Source organism: Gymnoscopelus microlampas (assembly GCF_963454915.1).
Source record: "Gymnoscopelus microlampas genome assembly, chromosome: 8".
NCBI lineage: Eukaryota > Metazoa > Chordata > Actinopteri > Myctophiformes > Myctophidae > Gymnoscopelus > Gymnoscopelus microlampas.
Genome location: NC_139945.1, coordinates 25,126,292 through 25,145,616, shown reverse-complemented (window position 1 = coordinate 25,145,616; position 19,325 = coordinate 25,126,292). Strand labels below are relative to the sequence as shown.

Genomic DNA, 19,325 nt, shown 5'->3' with positions numbered 1-19,325 from the left:
TTACTTCTACTCCACTACATCTCTGAGGAAAATATAGTACTTTTTACTCCACTATGATTATTTGAGAACTTTATAGTTATAGTTGCTTTTTAGATTTAGATTTGTATTACTAAACATACATTAACCACTAAACCTCAGATTGGAGCGTTAGCCTATAGGCAAACCATGTAGAGTAGGGTGTGTACACTGTACAAATACAATATGCATGAATTTCATGAGCGCACATCTTTAAATAATTAAAGCTTCAATGTGGAGCCTAATGTAATTAATAAAATGTTATTTTATGAGACAATCTGGTACTTATTTCAATGAATACGATTATTTATAATTTATTTATTTATTGAGTATGTTAATACTGAAGCAGGCATTCCCTCTTGCATGAGTGGTACCAGATGTTTGGTCTTCTGTACCTCTTTTATTTTAATTTTTAATTTAGAGTAGCCAATTATTCTTTTATCCCTTTTTCTCCCCAATGTAGTCATTATGCCAAATAATTCCTCCCCACAAACATTACCAGAGGAAACAAAGTGCTTGGTCTTGCACTGCTGCTTGGTGTTAAAGCGCTCTCTGTAGTTGTTCTCATGGGCCTGGAAGTCCACCTATTGCTATTCCAACAGTGGACGGACATACCGCTGGAGGGCCGCAGGATCTATTGCCTCTCTTCATAGAAGCTGTTCACGGGAGGGAGGGGAGGGAGGGGCCGTTAGGTAGCGTTGGCTGTTGGTAGATTGCACCGGTGAGTAGTGCCTTCTTGTATGCAAGCTACATATGTGTAGTCCACAGAAGTTGCAAATCCATCCACTGCACCTACTTCATTGACGATGATAGTTACAATGAGGCAGTTTAGCGTCATGCCCAGGACACACACACACACACACACACACACACACACACACACACACCTGTGGGTTGTGAGGCACCAGGAGTGAGGCAGTAACTCCCCGGGGGACAGGGCAGGCAGTGGGTCCGAGCAGAGGCTCCAGGCTCTGGGAGGTAGCTACCTACAGGACAGGGCTCGGCTGAGCTGCTGCCCTCTGGACAGAAGTGTCCCACGGGGCACATATCTCCATACGGCTGTGACACAGGGGAAGGCTCAACGGCTCCCAGGGTGCAGAAATGCCCTGTAAAAAATAATATCCAGTTTCGAAATGTTATTTTATTTTAGCCCATTACCCCCCTATATACACCACAAAGTCTCCCTCCTCACCCATCAGTGCATCTACAGCAATGCCCCCTCCTACCTAAAGGAACTCCTCAAACCCCCGAACTCCACCCGCTCCACCCGCTCACTCCGCTCAAGAAACTCAAACTCACCTGAGCTCCGCACAACAAATCTCCGCACCATGGGGGATCGGGCCTTCTGCTCAGCAGCACCTAGACTGTGGAATGCCCTCCCGGACCATCTGAGAGCACCACAGTCCACTGACATTTTTAAAAGGGGCCTAAAAACCTTCCTTTTTAACAAGGCATTTGCCTAGATAGAGATGTAGTTGTTTTTATCTTTTTAAACTTCTACTGTGTTTTGGTGACTTGATTTGAAGTTTATTCATTACACTGTTTATTATTATTGTTGTTTTATTCTTTCTTTTTTGTTTTTAACCTGTAGCACTTTGAGATTTGTTTCAAATATAAAGTGTGTTACAAATAAAATGTATTATTATTATTATTATTATTATTACCATCATACGACGTATAGTGATCTACAAGTTCACAATGCAGCGTGTAGATTTTTTTTTCTTAATGATTTGAACATTTTGAAATTTGATTTCTTCTTTTTTTTTATTTGCAAAATGTGGGGTTAGTGATAGTAATATACATGGAATACATAATGACCTTAACCTTAACCCTAACCCTAACCCCGTTCAACTAAGTATAGTAGGATTTCAAGTTATACAGTAAATGTCCAGGCTTTACAGATAAGAACAAGAGGTGAGGGTAGAGTGTCTTGACTTTTTTTCTTTTCTCTTCCTCATGGACCTACTTGTGGATTATACCAGTGTCAGTCGACTTATATAATAAAAAATAAATTGTTGATATGATAGAATGACATATGGGAGTGTGGAATGTTTTTTTCTTCTTTTTTTTGTGATTATGAAATTCAAATTGTGTAATGTGGTGCAATGGCTAAAAAGATAAACCATACAATTTCTATATGATACATTGATTTTCTTTACTTGGTTCTGGCTAGGAGAAACAGGATATTCTTTTCTACATCTTTAATGCTCATCAGCTCTGACATTGTCCACCAAGTTTAACGTGACATGACGTCGTAGAAATAAATGTGCATGTCGCATATGCACATTTGGTTGTGGTCGACACGCACATACGACATTTTGCATCCATATATCATGCACTGTATACATCTGCTGCTATGCTCACGCACCTGATATCTTATCTCAGGTACCATGTGTAAATATGTAGATATTTCTTTTTGTTTTGTTTTTTTCTTGTTTGATGTCCCTTCCCCCCTTGCCCCCCCCTTCTTCTTCTTCTTCCCTTTCTTTTTTCTATGGAAATAACAATAGATGGGAACTATGCACGAAAGCAAATGTCACCCACTTCTTTACTGTAAACCAGGGGCGTAGCCACGGGTGGGCATAGGTAGGCCTGGGCCCACCCATTTCGTTTTTGTGCCCACCCCCGCACGGTTCAGGCGCACATGCGTGCCCACCCGCTCCTGCCTATAGGCCCAGCCATATGCTAGCATTCTGGCTACGCCACTGCTAAACCTGTGATGTGACAATGAAGCTGATTCTGATTCTGAGTGTCAGACCTGGGCTGCAGGGTCCAGAGGTGTCTGTCAGAGCACTGCTGTTGCAGAAGGAGCCAGTGGGACAAGGGGAACAATCACTCAGGGACGTCCGGCCCGCTGACGCGCTGACACTGCCCCGTGGACACGCAGAGGGGACAGACGTGCCCTCCATGCAGTAGAAACCTGGGACAGAAGACCTCATGGATTAAAGCAAAATTAAACCTCACGAGTGGCAAATGTTGTATGCATAAGTCCTAATGTGTGATTTGTGAAACAGCGTGAATAATCTTAAAATGAGAACCGAAAATAGCCTATCCACAAGCTTGTAGATAGGCTATTTGCGTTGTGCGACAGTCTTCCATAGAAGACATGCTGGCTGAATCCAGTGGTGTAAAGTAACTAAGTACATTTACTTAAGTACTGTACTTAACTACAATGTTGAGATATTTGTACTTTACTTGACTATTTCCAATTTCCAATCCTTTTAGTTCTATTCCACTACATCTCAGATCCAAATTTTGTACTTTTACTCCACTACATTTATTTGAAAACTTCAGTTACTTTGTGGATTTTGATTATCATTACAAAACATACATTTGCCCTATATACATTTCGGCCATTTGAAAATAGCCGATCTACAAGCTCACAATGTGTCGCGATGCGACACATTGTGAGTTTGTAGATATGCTATTTTCAAAATATTTCTATACATTTGAAAACTTGGGAAATGGGACAGTTTACACAATGAGTACTTTCTACTTTGGTACTTTAAGTACATTTTGATACCAATACCTTTGTACTTTTACTCAAGTAAATTCTGAATTTCTGACTTTTACTTGTAACAGAGTATTTCGACATTGCAGTATTGATACTTTTACTTAAGTCAAAAATGTGTGTACTTTTCCCACCACTGGCTGAATCCGAATGATTGAAATCAGTCGTGGCGACTGAAAACTTTAATCCATGAGACCTGAGCTTGTTACACTGTAAGTTCATCTTTAATCATTGAAGGATTGGACTCGCTCTGTACTACGTGTGTGTGTGTGTGTGTGTGTGTGTGTGTGTGTGTGTGTGTGTGTGTGTGTGTGTGTGTGCGCGTGTCTGTGCTCATTCACCCGGTGGGCAGGTGTCACAGTCGGGCCGTCCAGATGAAGTTTGGAAGGTGCCAGGGCTGCAGATGGTGGGCTCAGTGCTGCCGTGTGGGCATTCATGGCCAAGCGGGCACCGGGACTCTACCACACAGAGACAATGAGGTTCAAGCCCTAAGTTGGATACTTCAGCGTGCATACCAGCTGGTAGGTGTGACAAATGCACATCATTATATTATTCCACTTGGCCTATGCATGTTATTGTATTTGTTGAATATATGTAACCTGTTGGAAACGATGAGAAATATGAACATTTCCTATTCAAGTGAGCGGTAATGGGTATGATTACGGTGGGTGATTGAATCATTGGTGCCACCTGACACTGAAAATAGAGGGTGTGGTACAGGGGAAAAGGGATCAAACAAACCTGTGTGCCAGTGTGAACTGGTGGAAAGGGAAGATCTCCTAGGGGCCAGTTTTACAGTTTAAGACACTAAGTTTGACCATGAATTTAAAGAATATATTTAATATCATATTGTTTATGTCCCTCAAACGTTTTTCAAAAGGTTTGAGCCTAAATCAAGCCTCAGATATACTCATTCCAACTAACTTCTCTCTGGCTTATAAAGCACTTTCACCTGCAATACCACATTGTCCTGATTTGGCACGTGGTGCTATTGAGATAGTTTGTATGCATGTTATCTCCTGGTTCTGTGTGGAAAAAGTAAAAAAAAAAGAAAAAAGAAAGAAAAAAAATATATTATTATTATTTTTTTTTTAATGTTGGAACTAAAAAACCGGAGGGATTGTACCACTAGTGACGTCACTTTCGGGGGCAAATCAGTTTGGCCTGTTTTGAGACCAATTTACATAAAACCCCAGATATGCTGTGAAAGCCTGAGTGCTCAAACTGGGTTTTTTTGGGATAGAAGAGAGGTAGGGGAGACCAAAAACACACAAAAAAGAAGAAAAGTTAAAAGTCATGGTGTAGTCCCTTTAACATAATAGTAAGCTGCAGCCAGGAATAAATAACGTTTGTGCCCAGCGGATGAAGGAACTGCTGTGGGATATCGAGCGCTGGTTTTGTGAAAGAGACACCGGTTGGTGTGTGGAGTCTGATGGAGCCGCGGCAGGTGAGATCCAACCATGCGTCCAGTTCTTTTGGATTACAAATTACAGGGGCAACCCGAACGTTAGGTTACTTTTGGGCCGTGTCGTGCGATAGAACCTTTTCATTTCGTTCGGATTAAGGAACTTTACTTTCGCAGGAGCGCTGTGAGAAGAAGTTGATCGCGGGGACTGTTTATTATTTAAATCGCCTGCGGGCCGTAGCAGACTTCTAATTCAGTGTGAGATTGTTTATTTTTTTTGTTTGAATTGTTATCCGAGTGATTAAAGGCATTGTAGGGAGTTCAGACATAATCAAAGAAAAAAACTGTTGTCAAACACCGCCCCTCCAGCAGTTCTTTTCCCCGACCACCAGGGGGTGACGCAGGGCAGACTTTTTAAATGAGTCATGCCCAAAATAGGTTGCCTTATGCGGATACAATTCGCGGAAATGCCCGACCCTACGGTTCTCTGAATTTATATTTTTAAATAGGCTCTTTCATGATAAATTGACCACATATATGAAGCTAAACAACTAAATTCTATCCAAACGATTTTTTAAAAGTAAATTATGTGCCTCAAAAAAGAAGTTTGAGAGCGTTTTAAAACCGAAAGTAAAAAGTTGATACGGGCACGGACGCGCACGGACACGCACATGCGTGCGTTAATTTACGACCCGGACATAAACAACATGAACATAAACAGAAGGGAAAATACGGATTTCAGACAGAGGACTGTGTTTCAATGAAGGAAAACACCCCAGCATCATTATATAGTGGCTGATAGAGGGGAGAAAATGCAAAAAAAATATATATGCATATTTTTTAAATTTAGGCTTAATGTTCCCTACAATGCCTTTAAGGACATTGGGACTTGATTGGATTGGGAGGGCCTTGTGAGAATAATTATTGTTTTTTGATGTATTTGTTTAGTTATTTTATCAGGGATAATTCATTGTCAATTCATTTTGTGGCTTCTATATATAAAAATCTTATCAGTTAAAAACACACCGATCTCGTTGTTGTCTCCGCCAGGCCGAAAGGCATGGCGAGAGAATATGTTTTACCCCCTGTCCGTCCGTCCATCTGTCTATGAGCAGCCAATCTCCGGCACCGTTGGCCCGGCCGCTGCAAAACTGTGCACACACACTCCCTGGATGCCAATTCAGAACCTCTGGCCCAAATTCTTCACATGGGCCTGTTATAGCGCCACCAGGAGGCCGATTTGGGTATATTACTCCTACAGATTTTATCCAAACGTCATGCAAATCGGTACACAGTATCTCTATAGTCATGTGATCAACCCGGATCTGTCCGATTTCCCAGATTCTATCCTGATTGGCTAAGGTTGGCTTCCAAAGTTTGTAGGATTGGTCCGTTTTGAACAAAATGCCTTAAATCATGAACGCAGCTTGCGATTTCCGTGAAATTTCACACGCACATTCCCACTAGGCCGAGGAAGAAATGCCACCCTTTTTGCATTGGCCTGTTATAGCGCCACCAGCAGGTCTAATTTAACAGAACAAATTTTTGGAACAAAATGCCTCAAATCATGAATGCAGTGTCCAATTGCCGTGAAAGGCCTAAGAAGAAATGCCACCCTTTTCACATTGGCCTATTATAGCGCCACCAGGAGGCCAGAATGAGTACCTGACCTGGCGGAGACCTGTGCTCTGAGGAACACTTTTCTAGTTCATCCTTTAGTTAATAATGTGTTACACAGGCCCTGCAGGGAAACCCTGTAGGGGAACCCCGTATAGGAGTCAGAGGGCTGTGAGCAGAGGCTCTTCAACAACAGGTATCCTTCTATTGTATTATAATGGCACAAAATCTGTTCACATATACATAAGAAAACTAGCTGCACAGTGGCGCTGGAAGCATACAACCACTTCAACAGCATGATTTATACAGTAACCCAAGCGTATAATATCGCCACATCAAGAGGTGCTATTGTGCGCAGTTTTGTTTTTCCGTGGATGTCATGCGGACAGGAGCGCTCATTTTCTTTCACTCGACGCCTCGTTGTTGTTCACTCCACATCCTGTGTATTTTGTGTGCACGGTCTTAGAACAAATGCATCACAAGACAGCGAGGTCTTGGGAGGCACGCCCAAGGGAGCCACTAGCCAGGTATGCAAGCAAGCCACGGACCTGGCTGATGTCCAGACACTGATCCAGGTGGACAGAACCATCCTTGTGGACAGAGGAGGTCGGCAGAGGTCTGAGCCCAGGACGGGCAGTAGAACCCCGGGGAACACGCTTCACACTCGGCCTCCGACTCAGCCCCAGACCTCCCCAGGAAGGTGCCTGTGTGTGTGGAGGAGACATTAATGCTGCAATCCTTAAATTCAGGCCAACAGATGATTTTAAATGCTGGATATTCAAATAATGTGTGTTATTGTTTCATTTCAATGCAAGTACACCACCTTCAACTACTGCAGATGTACTAGTTATTATTGGATTAGCATACTCTACCACACATATTCATTAAAATAACATTGTATTCATTAAAATAAGTACCAGATTGCAGCTTTAAACTTAACTCTTCCTTCATTGTTTTTATGTCTTTCCATCTCTCTCTCACGCACGCGCGCGCGCGGACACACACACACACACACACACACACACACACACACACACACACACACACACACACACACACACACACACACACACACACACACACACACACACACACACACACACACACACACACACGAATCACAATGCCATGCCATGCACTCGCCTGTGACAAATGATTCAGTGAGTTAAGTAGCCGTCTGGCCATAATGACAATTTTACTGTCCTGCTATTAAGTTTGACAGCGTGCTCTGTAGTGCTGCAGATACATTAAGTCTGTATAATGTTTATATCACCTCCTGGACCAGCACTATATCGCACACAGTGAGGGACAAACATTAGCTAAGTACCTTTACTCAAGCATTGTACGTAACCACTTAAACACAAAATAATGTCACATTATTTAAAAAATAGCAGATCTACAAGTTCTCAACACGTTACTCCACGGAAAATGCTATCTTCTTCTTCTTTTTATGTTTGTTTTTGTTTTTACATTTCTACATAATGGCTAAAATAGGGGCATTAGTTTGAAAGTAGTTAAGACAATCTTTAGAGGAACTTGTACTTTTTGTTCCCTAGTATTTCCATTTTATGCTACTTTCATGCACTGTATACATGTATGTATATTCCACTACTTATATTTGACAGCTTGTATTTATACTTGAGTAACAAATCTGAGTACTTTCTTCCATAACCACCAGTGTTACCATGTCTGTTTATTACAAGCACCTTTGGGCTGTTGTGTTGTCAAAATGTTTCCCTTTTTTTCATTTGTTTTTTGAGAAATAGCAGATCTACAAGCTCACAATGTGTCGCATCGCGATGCGTTGTGAGCTTGATATTTTAAAACATCAAATGTCGCTTCTTTTGGGCTTGTTTTCATAGACTTGGTTACTTATTTCTCTCGCAAAATCTGGCAACACTGGAAACAAGCCCTTAAGGCTTTTTGTGTTATCCATTTAGCACCATTGTATAATTGTATAGTACAGTATATATACTGTACTATTTGAAAACTGTTAATAAAGTATTCAATCAATCAATCACCACCACAGTACCTGGAGGACAGGGGCTAGGCGTGGCGCTGCCCTCAGGACAGTAGTGTCCAGCAGGACACTCGTCTCCTCCGTGGATCTGAGGCTGCTGGGCATCTGAGTCACCACCGGGCAGAGGGAACGGAGACGTGCCATTTCCTGTATGCAATGAGACAATAGATCTTCATCGCATGTCGTTGTTCATTAGATTATACAGGCCAACTAAAAGGCCACAGCACCATTATGCCTTATACTGCCGGAGAGACGCGTCCTTCACACCAGGCAGCCAGCAGTCAGGGAGGATTGGAAAGTGTTCTGTTAAACCATGAAACGGGGAAAGCATCTATATCATTATAAGATTCATGTTGAACAACTAATAAGAAAGCTAAGGGGACAAATTGGTTTCCTATAAAGAAATAAGGCTTGCTTCTCTCCCTCTCTAACTAAGAAGGATGAATGTTCAAGCTGTAGTTATGTCTGTGTTTGACTATGGAGATGTTCTGTACATGCATACCTCATTATCCATACTAAAACCTCTCGATGCAGTGCACTATGCTTCAATACCAGCGATGGCTTTTATACTCATCACTGTTAGGGTGGCCTTCTCTAGCCACTCGTAGAGAACAACATTGTGTTTTATTTGTTTATAAGGCCCTGTGTGGCATTGTATTTACCAACCCTACGGGACATTACACACGTTTACACACAAGCTTACATTTCTCTTGCCACTCCAACAATGAATAGTGAAAAAGGAAAATCTGCTTTTTAATTTTATGCCCCTGACAATTGGAATAAACTCCAGGTCTCTCTATTACTCCTACAGATTTTATCCAAACATCACGTAAATTGGTACAGAGTATCTCTATAGTCATGTGATCAACACGGATCTGTCCGATTTTCCATATTCCATCCTGATTGTCTAACATTGGCTTCCAAAGTTTGCAGGATTGATTCATTATGAACAAAATGCCTCAAATCAACGCAGCATGGGATTTCCGTGCAATTGCGCACACACATTCCCACTAGGCCGAGGAAGAAATGCCACTTGAAAATGTTCAAATCAGCCTCATGGTGGCGCTATAACAGGCCAATTCGCGTTTTTACCTATAACTGCACCGATCTGCATGAAACTTTGCACGCACTCTCCCTAGAGGCCAAGGAAAAACCTTTGCCATGCATTTTTCACATCTGCCTTTTAGAGTGCCACCAGGAGGCAGGCACACACACACACACTCACACACACACTCACTCACACTCACACTCACACACACACACACACACACACACACACACACACACACACACACACACACACACACACACACACACACACACACACACACACGTAGCAACATATGTTTTTCAGAAAACTTGTACATCACATTTTTTTACATATTTGAAAAATCTTGAAAGTGCTTGAAAAATCTTGAATAACTTAGATTTTATTTTAACACAACTCTTCTCTTCTGGGGGGTCCCTGGCTGGCACAAAACATTTTCAGATGGGGGTCAGCCGTTCAAATATCTATCATTTTGGGGGGTCTTTGTCACGAAAAGGTTTGAGATCTACTGGTTCAGAATGCATTTGTAGAATCGGCCTCATGTCTTAATGGGATAAGAGTTCTAGAGAGCTGGGAGTCTGAGCCATTTTCATTTCAAGGACCCCCAGTTTGATACTGTGTACTGTACATTAGGGCCTAATGTACAGTATATACAGTATCAATGGAGAGAGATAGCACACACAATGTTGTCTGTCGCCAGAAATTGTGAAATCTCTGAGACAAATTATCTGAGACTCAAAGAACTTTTTGGGTTTTGACAAGCACAAAAAGAAGTATGCTGCCAACGTAACACCATGTTATATTTAAAAATGTTCTGGGTTCCTATCTGGGTTTCTTTTGTAGAATCATATGCATGTAGACTCAAAGCCCTTGCTTTGCATGAATGAATTCATTGACCATTTTGCAATTCTTGAGCAGTGCTGTGAGATTACACTGTTCTCAACGTGGGATCCGGGGACCTCCAGGGGGTCCTTGAAGGGGGTTCGAGGGGGCCCCCCAGCTAAATGATTATTATAAAGGTTTTGTACTGTGTACCTCCCAAGAAGACTCCCCAGACAATCTTTCTTCTAAACCGTCTAGATTGCAGACATGAAACAGTATAGTAAATCATTGAGTTTGAGTTTCTGGCCCAATCAAACACTATGGCGTCTCTGTGGTGATGTTCAGCTATTTAGGAAAGTCTCAGAGGTGCAAGAGAACTGCTGAAAGGAACATCAGCGTTTGTCTTGTTTTGTTTTGTTTTGTTCTTTTCAGTTTTATTATTATTACCGCAAACCAAACTTTGTTTTGGCAAGAAGTATGCTGCAACCATTAATCATGGTACAGTCTTCTGTTTTTTTTGTGAAAACGAGCCATATTCCACTGCCGATAACAACAAAATGGACGATTGCGTCTATGGTCAAAACGCTGGCAAGGATGATGAATTAATTAATTAATTCCTGACAGTCAAAGTGTTAATTTAACTCTGACAGTACAAATTGAACCAAACAGACCCTTAAACAAGACCATTTGGTTCCATTTGTACACTGTCTCTTTTGGTTCCTCACTATGAATCATTTAGCTGGGGGACCCTCTGGAACCCACTTCAAGGACGTCCTGGAGGTCCCCGGACCCCACAGGGTAATCTAACAGCACTGCTCAATCACAAGAATTGCAAAATGGTCGATAAAAGATGCATGCAAAGCAAGGGCTTTGAGTCTACATGCATAATTCTACAAAAGAAAGCCAGAAAAAAAATCTAATATAACATGGTGTTACGTTGGCAGCATACTTCTTTTGTGCTTGTCAAAACCCAAAAAGTTCTTTGTGTCTCAGACAATTTTTCTCAGAGATTTCACAATTTCTGGCGACAGACAACAGAGTACAGCGTTGTGTGTGCTATCTCTCTCTTTTTAACAAATTGCTGTCAGGTAGTGTTTCAGTGAAGGATTATAAAGGTTTTGTAATTTGTACTGCACCTCCCAAGAAGACTCCCCAGACAAGCGTTCTTCTAAATTGTCAAGATTGCAGACACGAAACAGTACAAATCACTGAGTTTGAGTTTCTGGCCCAATCAAATACGATGTTCACATCGGAGTCTCTGTGGTGATGTTCAGCTATTTAGAAAAGTCTCAGAGTTGCAAGAGAACTGCTGAAAGGAACATCAGCGTTTGTCTTGTTTTGTTCTTTTCAGTTGTATTATTATTACCGCAAACCGAACTTTGTTCTGGCAAGAAGTATGCTGCAGCCATTAATCATGGTAGAGTATGACCCCACAGGAGGTGATATAGTGGTGATATTAACCCATTGGCTCCCAGTTACTGCCCGCACAGAGTACAAAACACTGACATTGGCCTACAAAGCAACCAAAGGTACGTATATGACACGCTCTCTCAGATCAGATAACACAGGGAAGCTGTCAGAACCTTCGCTAAAACATCCGGGACAACACTCCACACGTCCCAGACTCTTCTCCCTTCTTATGCAATACACTCCCCATTGCAATTAGAACTACAGACTCACTCCCGATCTTCTGTCATAATCTGAAGACTCACCTCTTCAGACTTCACCTTAGCCCGTAGCTCTTGCCCTAGCCTTGACGACCTTGCAGGATTATGCAAAGGCAAAAATGTAACTTAAATAGCATGTTATGTAGACAGATGCCAGATCATTGTTGGCCTGGCATCCTATAGTGTGTATAGTTTCAATGTAGGCTGATGATGGTTCTTGGTTTACGTATGTATTAGTTATTATTAGATTATTGATTTACTTATGTATTACTTTATTATTAGTATTATGTGTATTATGATGTATCATGATGTTTTATCTTGTGTCCTTGCTTACTGTCGCTCTGGATTAAGAGCGTCTGCTAAATGCCTAAACTGCAAACTGTAAACTGTAGTGAAGTGTTGATATTACCCCAGGGGGTGGTAGTGTTGATATTACCCCAGGGGGTGGTAGTGTTGATATTACCCCAGGGGGTGGTAGTGTTGATATTACCCCGGGTGGGTAGTGTAGTGTTGATATTACCCCAGGGGGTGGTAGTGTTGATATTACCCCAGGGGGTGGTAGTGTAGTGGTGATATTACCCCAGTAGGTGGTAGTGTAGTGGTGATATTCATAGACATATAAAGGTAGACGCCTCCTCCGGCTCTGAGGCGTCTGTATCTCGGGCGTGTTGAATTCTCATCCCAATCCCGACTGACTTTGTTCATGTCTATATTTTGAACATCGCATAGGCTTATATTAATTTTCTACCTACCGCAGAGCTTCGACGGCACATGAAAAATGTTAATAATTCAGGCATTAACTTGCCTGAATGTAAGTTGGGGAAATAACCCAACTATATGGGGGAGTGACATATCCCGACATTTTCAACAACTTAGTGAATTTTCCAGGTTAGTATTAATATACAAATAGTCTTGCAAGATTCTGTTTGGTTAATTGTCCAAAATAAAAAGCATATAAAAATTATGCATGAGATCTGGGTATTGAAAACCTTGTGTCCGTGACATACCATGCGACCACTTAAACTTTAGATTTCAGATGCGAGAACTTTTGACACACTGATGGAGTATATTATAGCATATTGTGGGTTGTATACTGAGATGGCAGGTATGTTACGTTAACTCTTTCACTGCCAGACTTATTTCTGGCTGCGTGCACCCACTGCCAGCGATTTTCTTACCTTTTGAAGTAGTCACAGAATATGTACCTCCAGTAAGATCGATCCCCTGATGGTTGCTAATCACAGAGGATTAGGGTTGCCAACATCCAGAACTGGAGAAACGGGACACATGCACGCGCGCGCAGCACGCGTGCATGGGTCCCTCGTGCGCGCGCTCGCGTTTTTTTTTTCGGGTTTCCCGCGGATAAAGTTACTTTTTTTGTTACTTTATTTCGGTTTTAGGGTTAGGGTTAGGGTTGGGAACAGGCTGACATGCCACACAAACAATGATGCCGTTCCCACCGGAGAAAATCTCACACACACACACACACAAGCACACGTGCGAGTACTGTGCCTGCCCTCAGTGCCCTGTCAACTGCGCGGTCCTAGCGCCCTTCGCATACAGCACACAAACACGCAGCCAGACACTGCAGTGTGCGCAAACAGAAATATATTTTTTATTTTTCCCTTTACACCGGAGTCCGGGACAAACAAAGTCCCGTACGGGACACGCCCCTTTTGGCTCAAATACGGGGCGTCCCGGCTAATACGGGACTGTTGGCAACCCTACAGAGGATTTCACTGTGAGGTTTCACAAATGTTAACGAGGTCATCGCGACCTCGTTGACATTTGTTATCCGCCCTTGAAAAGAGCATGTCTCGAGCAAAAATACATAGTAAAAAAAGTACACAGGAGCCGAGATACAGCCTTTTTAAGTAATAAGTTAACCAGGAAGTGAATGGAGCAGCAAATCTTCGGATCACTATATCTGTGTGAGAAAAACGAAAACGAAAAAAAAAAAAAAAAAAAACAGTAGGTGGTAGTGTAGTGGTGATATTATCCCAGGGGGAGGTAGTGTTGATATTACCCCAGGGGTTGGTAGTGTAGTGGTGATATTACCCCAGGGGGTGGTAGTGTAGTGGTGATATTACCCCAGGGGGTGGCGCTAATGGCTCCCAGCAGACAGTAGAAGCCTGGGTTGCAGGGTGCAGAAGGAGACCAGAGGCCCTCTCGTGCACAGTAGTGACCCGGCAAACATGGCTGACACGCCGCTGCGGACACGGCCCCTGGATCGGCAAAACAAACACCATGGTTTTGTACTTCATTGCCACCATGAAGACGTAATTGAATACTGAATTAAGAGAGACCACCAATTATCACACTTTTAAACATAAACTCAAGAGATGGCTTAAAGCAAGCCAAATTTGCAATCAAAAATAAACATACCACCTCGATTCTGAGTCTGACATTACTATTTCAGTCTACATATTACTGTACATGCTGTTTCTTTCTTTTCTTTTTCATGTTTTTTGTTTTGTTGTTTTGTTTTGTTCTGTTCTGTTCTGTTTTGTTGTACAGTATATTGCATTGCCAAAGCTAAGCCACCAATTGCAACAACCTGCCCAGAAACTACAGATGAATATATATTATTCATATCTATAGCACAGAAACAGAAGCAGCACAAACAGAAATGTTTAACGTGCATTGTCCCTGATGCAATAGATAGATATTTATGCATACGAACAAACAAATACAAGTAACAGCAAGCAACAACTTCAGGTAGATCAGCCTCTTATAACTATGTCACCTTCTATGTTGCTGAAGGTCCCCACAGGGCAGGGTGACATGTACCCTGAACCCAGGGGGCAGTAGGACCCAGGAGAGCAGTGGCCTCCCTCTGGCTGGGGGTGAATAGAACCCTGGACACAGATGTAACTGAAGGAAAGATGGAGGTAATGAGGAGAGGAGAGGGTGAGAGGGGAGGAGAGGAGAGGAGAGGGGTGGGGAGGGGAGATAATACTCGTCAAGTGAGCTCATGTCATCTGGTGGTGCCAAGATCACAAAAAAATAGTATGGTGAGAACTTTTATTATGCAGTACGCCCGTCTGTTTTTATTGTATTAATTTTGTGTGGACCCTAGGAAGACTATAGTGACCACTTTGTGGAAGCTAATGGGGATCCTATTAAAACACAAGAGTAAAGAGTAAAGAATAAAGCATAAAGCGTAAAGCGTAAAGCGTAAAGAATAAGCATAAAGAATAAAGCATACAGCATAAAGAATGAAGAGTAAAGAATAAAGCATAAAGCATGAAGCATAAAGAGTAAAGAGTAAAGAATAAAGAATAACACATAAAGCGTAAAGCGTAAATAATAAGCATAAAGAATAAAGCATACAGCATAAAGAATGAAGAGAATAAAGCATGAAGGAAGAAGGAGAGGAGAGGAGACAATGCAAGGAGATGAGAGGGAGGAAGGGGCGTGAGGGGAGGGGCGGCATGTAGTCCGACATACAAAGAAAGAACATGTGATGAAAGGATGAAGAGGAGGGGGATGAAGAAGAGAAGACATATTGTGATGCAAGAGGCGGAAAGAAAAGGCATGTCGGAGGTGATGAATGAAGAGACACAATGATTCACTGTGCACTGCCACAGACCTTTAACCCATTAAGACCGGAAACGCATCTGTGTCATTTTAAGATTTATTTGGCTATTCAAAAATAGCAGATAGACAAGCCACACTATGAGCTTGTAGATCTGCTATTTCTTTGAAAAATCGTGAGAATTTGTGCATATCTCTGAATATATTTTTTAAGCGAACATTTGTAACTCAAATCTTTGCTTCTGGGGATTCTACAAATGTCTTCTAAATCCTAACAGTTTTTTTTTTTAAACTATGTTGCTACAATCACTCAAACGTTTTAATGTCAAGGACCCCCGTATTTGGTCGCGTACCCCCATATCAAAATATGTTGTTCCAGGGACCCCCCAGAAGCAAAGATTTGAGTTAAAAATGTTCGCTTTAAAAATATATATATATCCAAAGATTTGCACACATTTTCACGATTTCTCTAAAATACCCAAAGTATAAAATAATGGTTAAAGTGGTTACACAGATGCGTTCCCGGTCTTAATGGGTTAATTAGCAGCTGGTAGGACAATGAATAGAAGCAGATGGAGAGAGCCTCATCTCTCATGGTCTAAAGCGTGAACATGATACCGTGAGTGGAGTAATAGAGGTGCTTTCAACTAATCCATTTCACTGAATATGAAGACGTACAGTAACTGATTTTTCTTTTTTAAATCATAGATTTTGGGGGGAAATATATCCCGCTGCTGTCGGGCAGAAACCTCTTATCTCCATATTTTAGCTTTTTGTGTTTTTTCGTAAATGAACGTAGGGTGACCACCCGTCCCGAAATTCGCGGGACAGTCCCGATTCGGGGCCAAAATTGGACCCTCTGTCCCGCGTCCCGTACAAGAAGAGCAATGTCCCGAAAATCAAAGATACGAAAAAAAAAAAAAAAAAAAAAAAATTTTTGATAATAAATCGGTAAAATCAGGCAAAAATAATAATTAAATAACATAACCCTAACCTAACCCTAATCTTAACCCTTATTGGGCGTGGCATTGGGCAATGTTAAGTCAACCTGGTTTTTACCCCTCAAAGATGTCCGGTTCTGAAAGTGGGGTCCGGGTACCCCCAGGGGTCCTTGATGGGGTTCCAGGTGCCCCCCAGCAAAATTAGTTATTAGAAAATAGCCGATCTACAAGCTCACAGCGCTTCGCATCATAACGCATTGTGAGCTTGTAGATCTTCTATTGTTAAAAAAAATCTTGAAAGAAATGTGCAGAAATCTATTTTTGAAACATTTGGAACACAAATCTTGTATGGGGGTCCTCCCTGGCACAAGATATTTTCAGATGGGGGTCTGCGGTAGCCTGGAATCCAGACTGATCCGCTCTGTTCGGATGATACATTTTTTTCCTCACGTCGCTTCTCAGTCTGGAAATCATGCTATTTCAAAGGGCCGGGAGCAGGGCGGAACGGGCACACAGGAGCCGCGGCTTCTGATTGGTGTGGGGAGGGACCAGTGGCTTCCAATGTAAAGGTCTGTGGGCGGCACTGGGCGGGGCGGGACAGAGACTTCCGATGTAAAATTCGAGTCACTTCCTGACTTGCCAAAGTAAATTGGTGATGTTTGAAATAGGCTCTATGCACAGCAGCCATATTGGAAAGAAATTGGGCCCCTTCCCTACAGTACTTCCTTCACAGGTGTTACCAATGACACTAATGAAGGCTCCGTTCCATGTAGCACAGTGGTTCTCAAACTTTTTAATTTCAAGGACCCCCATAACTCTGAGAGTGTACAAATGGAACCAAATGGACCCTCCGGGTCCATTTGGTTCCATTTGTACACTCTCAGAGTTACACCCTCTCAAGGAACCATGAGGGTCCCTGGACCACACTTTGAGACCCACTAGTATTTCTAGTGAGCCAACATGCACAATATCAGCACCCTGACTCTGTTTGACCAGAATGGAACAGAGCCTTCATTAGCATCATTTGTAACACCTGTGAAGGAAGTCAGAAGAGGCCCAATTTTTCTCCAAAATGGCTGCTGTGCATAGAGCCTATTCCGGCTCATACAGGATGAGAACAAACGATGAGAAGCGAAGTGAAAAACAACAAACGCTGAACGAGTGCCTCCGTCTGGATTCCAGGCTATAGGGTCCGTGGCCACATACATGTTAATTTGGGGGTCCCTGACATGAAAACGTTTGAGTGTAGTGTTCCTGTGCTTATACCCAGGAGAGCAGTCTCCGGTGGGGGACGCCAGGCCAGAGGAGCTGCAGTATCTCCCTGGAGGACAGGGCTCGCACCCCGCCTCTCTGGGCACCCCCATCTGCCCACCGTAGGTGCCAGCTGGGCAGGGGAACGCCACAGCAGACTGTGTGCCTGTGGAAGGAATTATACTGTTTATCACACACACACAGATGGTATAGGACCGCACCAAACACAACCGTTTATCAGAACTGAACTAATCGTGAATCATGTCTGTTTATCAGAACTTAACCCATTCAATCCGGGAACGCATCTGTGTTCATATTTTTTAAAGCGAACATTTGTAACTCAAATCTTCGCTTCCTGGAACTAAATATTTTGAGATGGGGCTGGCAGCCAAAAACATATCATTTTTGGGGTCTGGAACTGAATATTTTTAGATGGGGGTCCATGGCCAAATATCATATCATTTTGGGGGTCCTTGACATGCAAGTTTGAGCACCACTGATATTACAGCAACATAGGTTTTTCAGAAACCTGTCAGGATTTAGAAGACGATAGATGCGTTCCCGGATGGAATGGGTTAAATGACGCACAGAATGAGCATATAAAATGAATGTCCCCATTGGGGGGGGGGGGGGGGACAGCAATAATGTTGTGTTGGCATGGCTGTGACTGCCTTGTCTCACCTGGCGGACAGTAGTGTCCTGTAGGACAAGGCACAGGGTGGACAGTCCCAGATCCGTGTCCAGTGTCCACATCCACTGTGACAGGACAGTAAGAACCAGATGGACACGTCCTGCACTCAGCCTGTGGAGCACACACTATGTAAACGTTCTGATAGACAGTTCAATTCCTCCAGTCCAAACTCAATTTGAGAATAAAGTACTATAGATTAGTGATAGATTAGTCCATTCTGATAGATTAGTCCATTCTGATAGATTAGTCCATTCTGATAGATTAGTCCATTCTAATAGATTAGTCCATTCCGATAGGTTAGTCCATTCTGATAGATGAGTCCATTCTGATAGATTAGTCCATTCTGATAGGTTAGTCCATTCTGATAGATTAGTCCATTCTAATAGATTAGTCCATTCTGATAGATTTGCACACATTTTCGAGATTTTTCCAAAACAAATAGCAGATTTAAATTGTGTATCTGCTATTTTTGAATAGCTAAAGAAATCATAAAATGACACAGGTGCATTCCCGGATTGAATGGGTTAATGGAAGAGTAAGGAGACCACCTCCAACTACACTGCAGATGTACTATTATAATCGTGTTAAAGGAGTAGTTCACCCACATTTATTTTCTACCAATTACACACCCCATGAAACCTTGAATTCATGGAGATCTTTTTGTTTTTGTTGCATTCCTGAGGCAATTATTTGATGACAGGGTCATCGGTCAATAAGAGACTCAGTAGGAGACTATTAGAGTCTCCGCCGGTCATCAAATGATTGGCTTTGCGACAAAAACAATACAAATCTCCATGAAT

The 19,325-nt window shown here is 42.3% G+C and overlaps 1 protein-coding gene across 1 annotated transcript in view; it reads right to left on the bottom strand.

The window, feature by feature from the left end:
• LOC311050527 (uncharacterized protein) overlaps positions 1–19,325 on the bottom strand; it is a gene marked incomplete at both ends in the record, with an annotated part of 68,014 nt that overhangs the window by 35,552 nt on the left and 13,137 nt on the right. The window contains 9 exons of the mRNA XM_084064612.1: positions 903–1,121; positions 2,774–2,935; positions 3,868–3,984; positions 7,097–7,252; positions 8,581–8,715; positions 14,196–14,330; positions 14,852–14,979; positions 17,850–18,000; positions 18,516–18,636. Coding sequence (XP_083920738.1) covers positions 903–1,121; positions 2,774–2,935; positions 3,868–3,984; positions 7,097–7,252; positions 8,581–8,715; positions 14,196–14,330; positions 14,852–14,979; positions 17,850–18,000; positions 18,516–18,636 — 1,324 coding nt within the window. The remainder of the gene's footprint in view (positions 1–902; positions 1,122–2,773; positions 2,936–3,867; positions 3,985–7,096; positions 7,253–8,580; positions 8,716–14,195; positions 14,331–14,851; positions 14,980–17,849; positions 18,001–18,515; positions 18,637–19,325) is intronic.